General features: G+C 51.2%; 1 protein-coding gene across 1 annotated transcript; it reads right to left on the reverse strand.

Annotated features, from left to right (window-relative positions):
• Positions 1–1,452: 1,452 nt before the first annotated feature.
• MYD88 (MYD88 innate immune signal transduction adaptor) lies at positions 1,453–15,347 on the reverse strand. The gene is made up of 5 exons (XM_083825460.1): positions 14,899–15,347; positions 10,410–10,541; positions 8,694–8,874; positions 7,528–7,619; positions 1,453–5,046 (listed from the first exon to the last, which is right to left on the reverse strand). Exons 1-5 carry the CDS (start codon positions 15,245–15,247, stop codon positions 4,892–4,894), a joined length of 909 nt encoding a protein of 302 aa, XP_083681586.1. The 5' UTR covers positions 15,248–15,347; the 3' UTR covers positions 1,453–4,891.
• Between the last annotated feature and the right edge of the window lie 917 nt (positions 15,348–16,264).

Below are 16,264 nucleotides of genomic sequence, written 5' to 3' on the forward strand. Positions count from 1 at the left end.
TTCAACGCTTCACTCCGGGTTCAATCGTTTAAAGAATTACCGAGCAGCTCCGGAACGGCTGCAACAATATTCCTCCTCCTCCTGCCTGCAGATTTTGCTTCAAAATAAACAAATGGCTGGGCAGGGTGTGATAGCGCTTATCAGGACGTTCAGCCAGGTTCAAAGTCATCTCCAAGTCCTGCTGAGCATCAGCCGAACCACGAGCAGTTGCCCAGGAGTATTTGTACGCAGCAAACGCCTAGATGTCTAGGAAAACCCGATAGGTCTGACTGAGGTGCTTCAACTCGATGAGCGTGCTTTCCAGCAGCGCGAGCCTCATGGGGTTTGTTTCTTTTCAGTGCCTTGTGCAAATCCGTTTCCAGGATGATCAAACATTTTCCCAGCCATTTTCATGCGTTTTCTTCCCTGTGCTAATTTGCTGCCAGTAAGTGTGCCCTCCAGACCAAGCAGTGTCTCTGTCGTGATACAACTACCATGTCGTGAAGAAGAGGAGTTGCTCCATCGGGGCAATGCTTTGTCCACCACCCTCCGGCCCCGAAGCTCAGAGCATTTTGCACGTTATCGAACATCACCAGGTAAATGCTGTCCTCCAGAAAACAAGGGGATGGCGCCGACATTCCTGCATCAGAGCTGCAAAAGGGAATGAAATAGAAGTTCCTTCTGGCACAAGAAGAATGGCAGAGAGAAAGGAGCTACCACAGCCCTGACCCCACCGGGCTCTGAGCTACGCTTACACTTAAATACAGGCGAAAATCACCCAGATAGCCGAGGGACACAACATCACATTGAAAGCAAAGGGATTCCAGTCTTTCTGAGAGGGAGACTCTCTTATTTGGCTGTTGTTGACAGTGATTTCTACCTGGAATAATAAATTCTGGGATGATTTCCATATGACTGTGCACACGCTAGCTTGCAGTGGCCATAGCACGGGCGTTGCTTCACAGCCTTTGCAGGGAGCAGTCCCTCAAGCGGCTCAGCACGTGGCCTCTCGCGATGTGAAACACAGCTCGTCCTTGGCCTCCAGAAATGCCTTCCAAGCAACACTTCTCCGATTCAACGATCCTTCGTCTTTTCCCGTGGCAGGGCCTTGGCCCAACAGCTGCTGTGTTCGTAAGTTATTTCCCTGCTTTGGAGCCGCTCCAAGCCGCCCACCTAAGAAAACGGAGCTGGCAAAATCCTCCGGGTTGCTGCAGAGCGACGCAGTCCTCGCCAGCATCTCCAGAAAGGATGCGGAATAGGAGGTGAAACTCCAGCATCCCTGCTCCCTCTTGCTGCTGGGACACAACCATACCTCTCCCCGTTCCAGACACGGCCAAAAGCCTCCACTGAGGAAGCTTTTTAGGCAAAACAAGAAAACAAAAAAGAACCAGCCCATATTATTTCCCACTAACACTTCCTTTTGAGGCCCAGGACATATTTTTCCGACGCCCAAGAAGGAGGATACTCAGCCCATGGGGTTTTTCTGCTTTATTTTACAATGTTTTGTCACAGGTAGCAAAAGTTTGCTCGTAAGGAGGAAAAACCACAGAACTGTGGAGTATTTTCTGAATGCCTGTACAACACAGATGCTTTTCTAAAGATGCATATCAGGATAGAAAGTAATATAAACATATCTGTATACATATAAAAATAAATGATTTGGTATTAACAGATTCAACGAGGACAATTTCAGGGAGGGAAAGAAACAAAATTTTAAAAAAATCATCATTTTTTAAATCTCTTTTTTCAATGTGTTCGAAACTTTGACCTTCCACTGAGCACCAAGGAGGGGAAAAGGGAACCGTGCTGCCACTGAGCCACGTTTACAGTAAGTGCATTTTGTCATTCACAGATGTCACACTTCATAAAGCCAGCGTGCCAAGACAGATATAAAAATGTCAGAAGTGCATAAATTGGATTTTACTCTGAAAAGGATACACACTTAAACCACGTATTTTACATTTTAGGGATACTACTCCACTTTACTCCACAGTAACTATTTTAACCATACAAATTTTAACCGCTCGTAAGAAAGGAGCATTCAGGTAACAGCAATACCTGCGTTGCATCCGAGCCAGGCGGCCAGAAGGACGACGACACAGGGAGCTAGGTGATAACCAGACCTAGCCTAAGCACTGACATCTTTCAGAATCATTTGGAATTTCTTTACTGGAAGTCTGAGGGTTTAGAAATCCAGCTCTGGTTTTTGACTTCCCTTCCAGAAGCAGCGCTTTCCCCGTTCAGCAGTCACCAGGTCATTTATTACAAAGCTGACACTTACTCTTTTTGCTGCTGTTGTTTTTCCCTCACTTGCAACGTCCCAAATCCCAAACAACACCAGCAGGACCCACGCCGAAGGCGGTGCTTACGGCTGAATCTGCCTCCAAAACCCTCGAGCTATTTTCGGTGCATTTTCCTTAGAAGAGGCTGCGAGAGGCAAAGGAGAAAAAGCCCCGGACGCTCCCCATCTTCATCCAGGACCCCCTCAGGCCATGGCAGGGAGCGCTCGGTGCCCGTTTCTCCACCGTGGAGCGGGCAGGCTTCTCCCTCCCGCTCACAGCACAAGCCCCGCAGCTCCAGAGCTGGCAGCACGGACCATTGCCTCCCTCTAGTGTCTGCTCCAGAGCCTCCTGCTTTTGTTCCTGCCCCTAGTAAGCTACCGGACGAGTTCTTTCAGCTCTCGATTGGAGAGGAATCTGGTTCAGTCCTGTGAGTGATGACCCGTAATTAATGTTGATAGACACTCCGGAGTATGGGAATTCACCAAGCCCCAGGAGTGACTGGGGATCAAGCAGCCTGCAGAAACTCTTCTGTAATTAACATTTAACGATTATGCAGAAGCCCCAAGGCAAGCAGCTGGCTGTTTCTGCAGGAGAGGCCTGAGGGCAATAGGACACTGAAGATGAACTATTTAGAAACCCATCATCAGCTTAACTTTTCTCCTCCCATGCCCGCGGGGCTCCTTATTGGAGCTAACAAGGCAGGAAGATGCAAATGTCACCTTGGCACGATGGCAGCAGTTGTGTTTGCAGAAGGGACTGAAAAATACCCAGTTTGCAGTCCCAAACTGCCCCATAAAACGTGTCCACACGTGTTGCTGGGTTCAAATCACGGACTGACTGCTCCCAGCCAGGAGGAAGCAGCAGCAGCACATTCCCAGGACTTTGCAGCAACCTCTGGTAAGCGAACATTCATTTCTGGTGTGGGTGAGGAAAAGACTTGTGCGCACATTCCTGTCTGAGGAACTCAGCCCTGGTAATGCTTTAAAGCATATCTTTAAAAAAAAAAAAATCAAATCCACCTTAAAAATGTAAACTAGTAAACCACTAAACTGTAAAATCAACATGAGTCAGGGGCTGAAGTAAGGAACAAAGAGGCAGAGTTCAAGCAACTGCAGATACATAAGCAAGATTCCCCTCTTCCCAATTAGTGGGTAAATATTTAGTGAAAATCTGTTTAATATACCAATAGGTCACTTGAAAACACTACTTGGGGCAGAATTCTTGCCCACACGCTAGTGACTCCGCTGGTTAATTCAAATATGCTCTTTCCTATTAAGGGAACATTATCTTTTATAATTTAAACAGCCCAATCTACAATTCAGGACACTTTTTATTTGGTATTTATCCCTGTGCCTTTGAGGCATCCCAAAAGCTGATGTACTTCTGGCAGGCTCTTAAAGGTCACACAGTTTAAGAGCCGGACCCACGTAGGTGCCCAGCTCTGTTCCTCTTCAAGTCAATGAGCAAAAGCATCCTGCACTTTGTGTAGCGAGGCCTTCCCCTGAAAATACAGATTTAAAGACTGATTCTCTACTAACCAGTGCGTCTGTTGTAAACATTTAACAAGGTCTGCGAATATAAAATCCTGGTGTAAGACACGCTACTTAATCACATGTCACCTGAACACAGGCAGACACGCTGCAGGAGCGTGTCCTTCCTCGCAGTTCTCGCTTCGATGAGCAAAAAAAATCACTGCTGTCAAATCTGGGGGACTACCTCGGAAAGTGCAAGTGTCAAGGGATTTACGCTGTAAGTGAACACGGAACGGGAATCCTGTGATAGAGCTTAAGGATGGAAACATCCGCAGAAAATAAACTGAGTTCAGTGATTCTGCATTAGTTCTAATGGCAAGGATAACGGCGCTGATTTTTCTGATATTGCAAAGAACAGAGGTAGAACCATTCATTTCTTTGCATTGCTTTGACAATTAAAATATTCTGTTCTTTTGCAAACAATGACCAAGGGAAACAAAGACAGGCCGGGGACTGAGCACACACATTCCCCTGTGCTGCCCAACAGCAGGGCTGCAGCACAGCCCAGAAGATGTGGTCAATTTTGGTGCCCAAATCGGTCATTCTGGTGCTGGCCATTCCCCAAGGGGGAACCAGAGTCCGAAGCCTCCCCTCCTGCAGATCACCGAGCAGCCGTGGGATTTCACTGACATGTTAAAAAGACACCAACCCTAAACGTCGCTATAGCCCTTAGAGAGCTTTTAAAATGGCATGACAATTTTGGTTAAAAAAGCCTACAGTCTGAGGCTTTTATCATTTCCTATCTTATACCAGCATTTTATGTTCCCGGGTCTCATTAAACGCTTACAATTGGCCTTCCCATGTTAGTGACTCAGTTTTTAAATGTGTATTTCCCGTATCTCCAGTAAAAGTTCTTACTACACGAAATGCCGGACGCTGTTGCTCACTGACTCGAACAGGAACACCCGGGCAGTTTCTTTATCTCCCCTTACAGGTTAAGAAAAAAAGAAAATTCTTTGCTCCCAGTCGCAGGCTCCAAACACCGATTGTGAGGATCCAAGTTCTGCGGTGGTGAAAGGCACCGTGTGAGCGACACCGTGGTCCGAAGGCACAGGCGGGATAAATTAAAAAAGAGCAGCCAGCACTCGTAACTTTGTGTCACGGCAGCATGAGGGATTTTGCCAGTCTTGTCCAGAACCATTTTTTGGTGCAAGGATTGGTGTAATCGCAGATTGTGATGAACCGTAGGATACTTGGAAACTCGTTCTTCATGGCTTTGCACTTCACTGGAATCAGCCGTTTGAGACGGGCGCCTGAAAGATGAGCACAGGCAGAGGATCACGCAGAGCCCCAGTCAGATCACAGAATCACAGAACGGTTTGGATCAGAAGGGATCTCAAAGCCCACCCAGTGCCACCCCCTGCCATGGGCAGGGACCCCTCCCACCAGCCCAGGCTGCCCCCAGCCCCATCCAGCCTGGCCTTGGGCACTGCCAGGGATGGGGCAGCCACAGCTCCTCTGGGCAGCCTGGGACAGGGCCTCACCGTCCTCTGAGTGAAGGATTTCTTCCTCATATCTAATCAAAACCCACCCTCTTCTAGTTTAAAGCCATTACTCCTTGCCCTATCACCACACCCCTGACCAAGAGTCCCTCCCAAGCTCTCCTGCAGCCCCCTCTAGGCCCTGGCAGGCCGCTGTGAGGTCTCCCCGGAGCCTTCTCCTCTCCAGGCTGAACAACCCCAACTCCCTCAGCCTGGCTCCACAGCAGAGGTGCTCCAGCCTCTGAGCATCCTCGTGGCCTCCTCTGGACTCACCCCAACACGTCCCTGTCCTTCTGGTGCCCCAGAGCTGAGCACAGGGCTCCAGGTGAGGTCTCACGAGAGATCCTGTATGCATTTTCTCCTCACAGCAGCACACACATCACAAGATCCAGGTTTGGTCCCGATTTTGTGTCATCTCAGCACAATGCACCTAGCTCTCACCCTGCAGAGCAAGTTTCTGAATCACAAACCCTCTGCTAAGGACGTTTCAGCCAAATACGGATCAGGTCCCACGCTTCATCTAGCCTGCGTACGGCAGCTTGCGCTGAGCCCATCTGGGAGTGGTGGGGGCCTAACAAAGTGCAGATATAAAGGAACAAAGCAGTTTCTTGTCAAAAGCAACCAGGAGTACAGTCCTGAGTACTTCCAGATGTGCTTGGAGATAAAATTGAGACACTAAAGCTTCTTCTAGATGGTCAGCTCTGCTGGGTTACCTCCAGGTCTTTCTCTTCCTGCCCTGAATCGCTCAGATAGGCTGCAGAGAGGGGCTGCGAGGAATCACTGATAACAGGAACTGCTTTTTGGAGGCACGCACACAATCAGACAACCGTCCCTGTGACGGCTGCTGCTCGAAGGAGCAGCTGCTCCGGAGAGGAACCTCTCCCCGCACAACTTTCCACAGGGACACCCGCCACCAGCTGAAGCCTGCTGCCCAGCGCGAGCGCTGACGCCGAGACCTGGGCGAGGCAAGGACACGATCTGGTAACTGCAGCAGGTGCTTCGGTGATCTGTGAAGTCACACAGCCTGTCACCGAACCCCGCTGGGGTTAAATTGCCTCACGCAAACGAGTCGTGTTACTTCTGCGAGCCACGCGTGTTTTTACAGGCAGGGCTCAGGCTTTACGTTCACATGTGCCTTTTTTTCCTTTTTCTGCTGGTCTAACTACAGACGTAACGCCAGAACCGAAAGGTCTTTGGTACAAATTCTTCTGGTTAGGGGCTGATGCAGTGCGCTAGGGATGCTCAGTGGATTAATGGCCACGACAGGAACTATTGTGTCAAGGAAGGTGCAGCTAATTCCCAGCTCTGCCACCGGCTTCCAGTCTAACTTCTGGCGTGTCATTCGTAACACGACGTCAAACCCCGCACCTAGAAAAGACTCGGTATGTGGACACTCCCACAGATATTACACAAGCCGTGCTGCACCTACTCCCCAGGAGCACAGACAAGTGTCGGCTGACTGCTGCTTAGACAGAAGCAACCTGAACAGACCTGACGGAAACAAACGGATGGTTTCTCAGTTCAGAACAAAATCCGGAACAGATTTTTCCCATCGACGTTGAAAATTCATTCCCTGTTTTATCTTCCTACCCACGACACTCAAGGATCCCTGCAGAAAGGTGCTCGTTCGTTCACTGAAATCCCCAGCGTTTACTCACACCCTGCGTTTGTTACAATACTTTTATCTCTGGCAGCACATTTTCTGTACGGATCTCCCAGCACTTTCCCAAGCTGCCCAACCTGCAGGCAGCCACGACATCCCCCGAGCGGGTCGTGCACCCACTTGGCAGCCAGGGCACCCCAGCCAAGCTTCTCCCTTGCAGTCACACAGAAGGTCAACGGCGGGGCAAGGGACCAAGTCCAGGCCCCTGCCTGCACGACCGAATTTATAAAACCACTGTCAGTTTTAGTGGCTGCTTCTACCGGTGATAAATCTGTTTGCTCAGCGAAGGGCATTAGCCGCGGGGCAACCCCCGTGCCTGGGTGGACTTTTACACGTGTGAAACGTCGGTCAGTGGAAAGAGCCCAGGTCTGAGACAGGGTTACTGCTTCTGTAGCTACAAATTATCCATTTTCTCCTCTCTCACCTGTATTTATCTCATCTGTTTAATCACCTCTAGGACTACACCTCATTCTGCATTTGTGCAGTGCCCAGTAGCATGGCGCTGATCTCAGCTGGAACTTCAGATGTTACCGTAGTACAAGTTATGATGTTGACAGGCGATTTTAAATGGGATGTTTGTGAGATCTTACCCGGGGAAAGACTAAGAGCAAATTTGGTCTGAAAGTCACATTCGTCGCTTTCCAGGTAATCGTCTGAAATGACGACCACCATCCTCCGACACCTGAAATCGAAGCAGTCGAGGGAGAAAAAAATAAAATGTCAATGGAGACAATTCTCATCCTCGCCGGGAAAACTACGTATTCCTCCCAATGAAAAATGAAAACTCCCAATGAAAAATGAACCCAAGAGCTGTGTTCCAGCAGGAATTAAGTACAGGGTACAGACTACTGACAGACAGATAGCTGCACCACACGCAAAAACTTGATTACACATACACTGGACTACTACAAGATGAAGAAATAGCAAAGTCCAGATCGTCTGTGCAATCTTTATTTGGTTCTCTGTTTATCTATTATAAAAATGCCATCTTAATTATCTGCTCGCATGCTCCCTTCAATGACTGAGCATCGCTAATATGAGAATTAAGCGGACAGAGCTTTATTATACTCACATTACTGTGAATTCACCTCGCACAATAAATTTGAGCTTTATTCGCCGATTTCTTGCTTATGTTCGAGGTGCCTGGCTGCAAACTACATGTTAGGCTCTTTAGGGAAGGCTTTGCTGTGTGCAAACTCCTGCCTTGGGGTTTTGCACAGAGCTTAATTTGGCAGGACTGTGGGGGCAAAAGAGCTCCAAAGGTCAGTATTTCCCCTCTTTGTGCTATAAAGTACTTGCTGTAGGTAGGTCTCCATCTAGGGAGTTGTTTTTATGTCACACAACTCCCAGCCACCCTTGAGTCCCACAGAGGTTTGAAGGACCCTTGAAGTCAGTGCCAGAACCCATACCAGCGCTGTCCCTGCAAATTCTACGCTGTGGGGTGGAGCCAACTCAGTTTGGAAATGTATTCATTGAAAGATCCCCTTCAAGGATGCAACTGCTGGATACTCCAGCCAAAGAAAAGGAATCGAGTGTAAGCAGCACCGCTATGATGGCGTCTTCCCTGTGAACTGTGAAGCTACGTGTTTGGCAATGCTCGAGTCTTCGCTCTTGAGCTGAGAGCATAAAACAAACCCCATGAAGACATCCTTGTGGATTTTCCCTGCTTCACCGGCCCCACACTGCGGACAGCATGGTAAAACGGACGCGATATTCCATTACACCGAGCTGTCCCAAGCAGCCACGGTCTGCTTACCTCCTTTCTATAAGTTCTCCACTGATGGACCACACACACGTTCCTGGCAAGACATCCCGATCAAAGACGCAGAGCTTCAGTTTGAACTCTGTTTGTTCCAGCTCTCTGATCATCTCCTGGACAAACTGAAGGTCTTTCTGACAGTAGCAGATGAAGGCATCAAACAGCTCTGTTCCGTTCCCTGAAACCATGAAAAATTTAGCTGCCATCTTCTCCTACAAATGAACTCCTGTAGTGAACATTCGCTAGCTCCACAGCCTTTGACAGACAAGCTTGCTAGAGCAATTTAACGTTTTACCACAGCAGCTACCCTTCAGCCCAGACTCTTGTCCCTAACAGGACTGTCAGGAGGTAACACGCATGTGCCTTCACCACTTCATGGTTTCACGGTTAGGGGTAATAGCAAAAACCCCAATTTGCTGGCAGGGTTTAGGGAAGGGTAGCTGAGAGGCAGACAAGCAAGATCTGCAGAGGCAGGAGTACCGAGCCACTCACTGGAAGTTACACAACTAAAACACCCGTGTGGCTCTGGGTCCTGCCTCTCTCGTTCAGGTCACAGGGACAGAAGCTTCCCAACCCAAACCTTCCTGCAGGCCGTCACCCAACAACGTCTGCTGAGGCAGGAGTTAGCCCCTGAAGTTTAGAACCCGTGGTTTTTATGGCTAACGTTTTAAACTTGGTACCCGGAGTCACATCCTAACTACATGGCCCTGTTTGCCAAAGATGTTTAAGGCTGGCAGTTCTCGTTTATTTAGCCAACATTAAAGCTCCGTATTTTAAGGGCCATGTGTCTCGTAATTAAGCACCTTAATATGGCCGGATAGTTTTCCGCTGTGTTATTTTATTTCCGTGTCAGCGTCACTGCATGTATTGTGAAGTTTTTTATGCCAGTCGAAGCCTACGACGGTGAAAAATAGGTCAGGCTCCGAAAGCTGATGAGAAAAGCAGCAAGCCGGCAGGCAGATGCAGCCCGAGCAGCGCCCAGTCAAGCAGAAGGGGAACTTGGCTGCCAGGCCCCTCACCGTGTGCGGGAGGGGAACAGAGCTACCGGGGGTCAAGGCAGGCAAAGCTGCTGTGTACGAGCACCGATGTGTTCGCTGGTCTGTGGACGTTTGGTGAGGACAACGATGTCCCCACACACAGCAAAGGCGGCCACGCAAACTCGGTCTAGCCAGAGGAGCTTCTGAAGAAGCGAGCTGACTCCTTTCTGCCCACACGGATAGCTGCGTAGGATGCCCGCTCCCTCAGCCCACAGCTGCACGCACGCACGGAGCTGTGCTTCCTCTCTCCCTCCACCTCACACCCCGCAAAACCCCGCTTCCTTTTTATTTGAGCCGGTTCGATCTGCTGAGGTGCTGTGCGGCCGTGGCAGCCGGCTCGGAGATCCTTCCCCTTTACTCCAACCCGCCGCGCTGCCTGCTGCTCCGGGCCAGGCTGCGCAAAGGGACCCGCTTCTGGGAAGTCTCCTCCCAGGCACCGCCAGCGGGCTCCGTGCCAGGCTGTTTCTGGGTACAGCGCTCCCCAGGGCCGCTTCTCTCTCTGCCCAGGGAAAAATGAAAATGCCTGCAGACTACCAAAGCATTCCGGCCTGGGTTATATAAAGGCACTGGTACTGAAACCAAACTGCTTTTCTGCGCTTCTCGCGGGGGTGCGCTGGGCAGCTGAACACGATTTCCACGCGAGGCATCGTGCAGCGGTGTGACCGCGGGCACTCACCGTACGGATCGTCCCTGGTGGTGATGCCCATCAGCTCCGACGTCTTCGGCACGCTGCTGTCTACCGCCGGCACCTGCAGCGGCTGGTCGGCTTGCTGCTGCTTCCTCTTCAAGTACTTCTTGCAGTCCTCCTCTGCAAAAACACAGCAGCGACGCGTGAGGCTCCTGGGATGGTGCTTTCACACTGCAGAAGCTCTTCGAAACAGGAATATCTATGTCATGGATTAGGGATATTAGGGAGTAAAACCCTGCCTGGTTTTCTTTGGTGTCTGTTTGTGGACGTGTAGGCCTGGAGTTTATCTAACCCCTTCTCAAACCTCTCGTTGCTGCCTCCACCATCTCCTCTAGCATTTAGCTCCCGAAGGTCACTCTTGCTGTGTAAAGAACTCTCCTCTGTTTGTTTTAAACTTCAGCTCTAGTATATCCCCATACACTTTAAGCAGCATGCCTCATGGATGTAACAAGTCTTAACCTACTGCAGGCTGCCATTGCTGTGATTCTGAAGTATTTAACAATGTCAGATAACTTGGGGCAGGGGGAATCTCAGTTAGAACTCCTCCTGTTTTTCCTTTTAGTAATAAATGTCACACAATGGCTGATTTCACACCACCAGCCTTCGTAAGCCAGAGCTGTAGGTCACGATGAGTACGTGTGCTCATCACAAACAGGAGGGACAGGCAAAATTCCAGCAAGCCCCTGAAACAGGCTTCATATTCTCCAACAGCTATCAGAAACCTTCTTTTAGCTCAGGCGCTGGGATAACTCAAGGGCAAGAAGGTCTGCTGCTATGAATTTCCCAACCAGAACAGCCGTGATCTATTACAAACAGATTTTATTCAAAAATGAATGGTAAATCTAATATACTAAAGTCTTTGGAGAAGTGAAAAGAAATCCTGCAGCCTCTGCTACCCTGCAACGCACAATTACAGAAGAACTTGAAAGTAAAAGGAGATTTGAAACTGGCAATTACCAAAAAGACGAACCTCCCATCTGCCTTCTGCTGCGCTTAATATTCAGAAACAAAAAGAAACCAAACAAGTAGCCGTCAGAAAGCACCAGACGCTCTGAGGGTTAGGCTGAAAAAGCGACAGAGGTGGCTGGCACAGCAGCCCTGGCAGAGGGAAGGACTGCCTGGAAGCATCCTGTCTGCAGTTACGAGCAGGTCCCCGGGAAGCCCAGCTCCTGAAGCCTCATCCTCTGCTTCCGTCTCGCTGCTTTGCATCCCCTGAGTGCATTATAACAAGGAGTCAGATCTGATGAAAGCTTTTCCTCAGGCTGAGGCATCCCCAGTCCGCCTCGCTTCCCCCTTTCTCCCCAGTTCGTCAGCACAGAGAGGAGTCAGCCGCGTTCTTTACCACCCAGATGATTCAGACCTCAGGTCTTTCCCCGCTGAAGCACGTTTTGAGTCAGGTAAGCTCGTGCCTTTGGCATCATCACCGAAGCTACTTTGAACTGGCTGACGGGCCGAGAAGTTGCACGGGAAGGGTTGGTGGCAGCACCTTCGCTGTGCCTGCTCCGGTGGGTAGCCAGGCTGGCAGTCCAAAATATCCAGCGCTGTGTGGGCAACAAGTGGCAATTATTTATATAAAGAGTTGATCACAGGATCAGCTCTTGCTACGGAGGTGTTCTTTTTAAATGTATTTGCTCTCTGTCTTCTCTTCTTTCTCCTCGTTGCCGAAGTGGCACCTGTGCCGGCCTGAGCTGAGTTTCTGCAGCTTGGTCCCCAGCTTGGTCACCTCTCCACTCCCAGCTCGTTCAGGTGTTTGCTGGTTCACCCGGACCAGCCACGTGCACAGATTTTTGATGGCATCGTGCTGCAATCCCACCTATTCCTGCAGGATAAACCTGAACTGCCAGTGAACCTGAAAGGATGAAAGACCTGCAGTAATTTGGCGTGGATCAGTCCCCAGCAGGAATCACTGCCTGGTCAGGCACAGGTTAATGAGAACGAACAAGAGTCAGAAACAACTCCGAAGGTCCAAGAAGAAACGGGATGCAAACCAGCCCATGGAGCAGCAAGAAGGTACTCCAAGCTAAGGTACACCATTCTGCCCAGCATCTAGTAACAACACGGTGTCGGCTTTACATTCTTTGAACGGTCAAACAAAGCCTGAGATATTGGAGAGAAAGAATAAAAGGTATTGGAGAGGATACAACCATGAAACCCAAAGTGCAAAAAATAGGCATGTGGTCCTTGTAAGAGAGAGAACAGACCCACGCCCTGTCAAGCAGGAAAGCAGCACTTGTAACTGGTCAGGAAGACTTAAAAATCACTGAGCTTTACATCCCTAAAGATGATCGTACAATGAAATAAGCTGCTGAGAAAAATTAAACATAGGGCACATCTGCTAAGATGGAAAAGCTGCACCCCGCAACGTCCGTACTCCAGACAGCGTAACCAGGGGAGCTGCTGCCTGCTGCCCTATGGCACAGGGTGGCCCCAAGGGACACTGTTCAGGACTGCAGGAGACCCCAATTTTTGGCATCCTAAACATTTCGCGTGGCCATCCAGCAAGGAATGGAGCGCGTGATGAGGAGAGGGGACTGGTTCTGAAGAAGAAACCACAAACCAAAAGCATCCTTTGGAGCTGCACAGCATCAAGTCGTGTTTAACGGGGACGCTGTGTCCCAAAGGAGCTCGGCTGATTTGCCCCCACGAGGGCATCCAGCGTCATTTGAGAGATCCTGGAGTGCCCGAGATCCCTGTACCTGCAGGTACAACACTGGACTTGAAATGACCTGCATCCATCAGGAGGTAGAGGCCATGCGGGACGTCCTGAGGCCTGTCATACAACCCGAGATGCCTTTGTGGGGGCAGCTGCATCATGCCCCAGATCTGCACCTCCTGTAACGGAAGCACAGACCACAGGAACCTCGATACTGATGTTTTAATCTCTGAGCTGAATCCCACAGCTGAAGTCCTAATACGTGAAGTCCTAGTACACGAAGATGCCTTTGGCATCAGGACATACCGCACATGACAGTTTATGCAACCGTCCATTGTCTTTCCTCTTATAAAATAAATAGCTCCGACTTCTGCAAGAGTTTGGAGAACTAGCAACAGACTGCAGGCCACAGCTGCAATCCTCAGCCAAAAATCATAAAAGACACGAATGGCCACACTGGGTCAGGCTGTGGGTCCATCTAACTGTCCAAACAATGGTCAAAACCAGATGTCTAAGGGAGAACAGAAGAATAAAGTAAACATGGAGTGATATTTTCCAAAATTAATCTTTTAGCTATAATCTGTTTGTAAAATCTACATTCTGGACAACTCGCAGTTCAGACATTTCCTGAGCCAGTGGCAATATTTTTGTACCGAATAACCCTCAGTGGGTTTTTCTTCCAAGAATTTATCCGTCTCCTCTTATCAGCGTGGCCCACAACTGGGCTAAACTTGTGACTTTCCTGGAGCTCCGGCTCCTCCCGCTCACCCCGCTATTGTCTGTCCGGGGCCTGAAGAAGTCAGCCCACTGCGCTCCCTCCTGGGGGCTCGGCCAAATTCGGGGCCACGAGCAGCCTCGGTGAGCGATGCACGCCGTTCTTCTGATACCCCGGCTCCCTCACGCAGCTGCAAGCTTCTGCTGCCGGTTATGGTCAGGGGATCACAAAACATACTGATTTTTGTTTTTTCTTTCCTCAAGCAGAGTCTTCAGAGCGTTCTTCATTGGGTAGAGCAGCGGGAATACAGGAAAGCCCTCCGTCGGTTCTTAGTCAGGCTCTCTACGTAGCCACATTCCTACATCTTCAGTTCTTGCAGTAACAGGAAATGAGATTTATTATTTCTTCATCGGTAACCCAGTAAACTACACGCTATAACACCCGGCTTCAGAGCCGCCTCTGGCTTTGGAAGTGCTTCGGCAGTGAAGTTCCCCTTCAGTTCTTACAGCCGGCTTCCCTGTGAATTCCTGCAATCACGAGCAGAGTCTACAAAGCACGGGTTATAAAAGCAGCTGTGGGGTCTCCACATTCACTGCTTGTGCTGATTCTGCCTCGTAACTTTTCAGTTTGCATGGAAATGAATTTCCCCTCCGGTACCCAGACCCGACAGGTCGTTCTGCACATCCCTCACCCCAAATATCCTCCTACCACCCCACCACTCTCACACTGTCCAACCCCTGAGCCTCCTCCTGGCCCAGCCTGCCGAAAGCATCCTTGGACGTGTTAAAAGGAACTGAGTGGGGCCTCTGGATAAGATGAGGCTCGCGATTACTTCGCAGGGCTCACGGTTAGCAGAACCGGGGCGCGCTCCTCCCTTCTCTCCTGGAAGCCCTGTGAGGAGGTGCCGGGAAGGGGCTGCTGCGTCGGTGTGTGACCGAGCAGCACCCCCTGGCCCCCAAAAAAATCCCCAGCAAGGAGACGTGGAGCTCAGTTTAGCCTCACACTCCCTCTGGGGACACCCCCAGGAGAAACCCGGGGTCCTTGTGCCCGTTTCCACCTCACCCCCGGCCTCCCCCCGCCCCGAGCCCCGAGGTGCGGCCGCGCCTCACCCACGCTGGCGGCCAGGTCAACCAAGACGTCGTGGCGCTCCAGGCGGTGCAGGAGCTCGAGCAGGCGGCCCACGGTGGCCCCCCCGGGGCAGCGGCTCTGCCACTCGTCCAGCAGCGCCCCGGTGGGGTCGGGCAGCGCCTCCAGCCGCCGGATCTCCAGGTACTCGCAGCCCAGCTCCTCGGCCAGCGCCGTCCAGTCGGCGGCCGCGGCGGTGCGGGGGTTGAGGTAGAGGCCGAGGCGGCGCCGCACGCCGTAGTTGAGCGCCACCATGGGCACGGCGGCCAGCTCCGGGGGGCAGCCCGAGGCTGAGGCCGAGCCCGCCGGGGCCGGGGCCGGGGCCGTGGCCATGGCCGGGGCCGCTCTCGGCTTCTTCCCTCCCTCCCCCGGCTGCCCTCGGGCTTCCCGCCCCGCCTCGCCTCACGGGGCAGGGCCCGCCTCTGCCTCTGCCTCTGCCCGCTGCCGCCCCCGGAGGGAGGCGAAAGGAGGAAGGCTGCGGGCTGGAGGAGCCTTTTATTTATTCACTCATTTATTTATTTATTTATTATTTAAAATCCAAGCTGTTGGCCCAAATAGCACTGCAGGAATCCACATTTTCTGTTATTGCCAAGCTCCAGGCTTCTCTAAAGGATCTGGGGGTGCTGATCGATGCTCACCTAGACACGAGCCAGCAGTGTGCCCAGGTGGCCAAGAAGGCTGACGCCATCCTGGCCGGTATCAGGGGTAGTGCAGCCAGCAGGAGCAGGGAGGTGATCGTCCCCCTGTACTCTGCTGTGGTGAGGCCGCACCTGAAGTGCTGTGTTCAGCTTTGGGCCCCTCAGTACAAGGACATCGAGGCCCTGGAAAGTGTCCAGAGAAGGGCTTTGAAGCTGGTGAAGGGCCTGGAACACAAGTCCTGTGAGGAGCGGCTGAGGGAACTGGGGCTGTTTGGTCTGGGGAAGAGGAGGCTCAGGGGAGACCTCACTGCTTTCTGCAACTGCCTGAAAGGAAGGTGTGGGGAGCTGGGGGTCGGCCTCTTCTCACAGGTAACTGGTGACAGGACAAGAGGGAATGGCCTCAAGTTGCGCTGGGGGAGGTGCAGGTTGGAAATGAGGAGACATTTCTTCTCAGAAAGAGCAGTCAGGCATTGGGACAGGTTGCCCAGGGAGGTGGTGGCGTCACCGTCCCTGGGGGTGTTCAAGGAGAGGTTGGATGTGGTGCTTAGGGACATGGTTTAGTGGTGACATTGGTGGGAGGGGGATGGTTGGACCAGATGAGTGAGCTTGGAGGGCTTTTCCAACGTTAATGATTCTGTGATTCTCCTACCTGACACCCAGATCACCATATTCACAAGGGAAGGCTGACTGCTGAGGTACACACAATCTCCGT

The sequence above is a fragment of the Anser anser genome (genome assembly GCF_964211835.1).
Source record: "Anser anser genome assembly, chromosome: 2".
NCBI classification, from domain to species: domain Eukaryota; kingdom Metazoa; phylum Chordata; class Aves; order Anseriformes; family Anatidae; genus Anser; species Anser anser.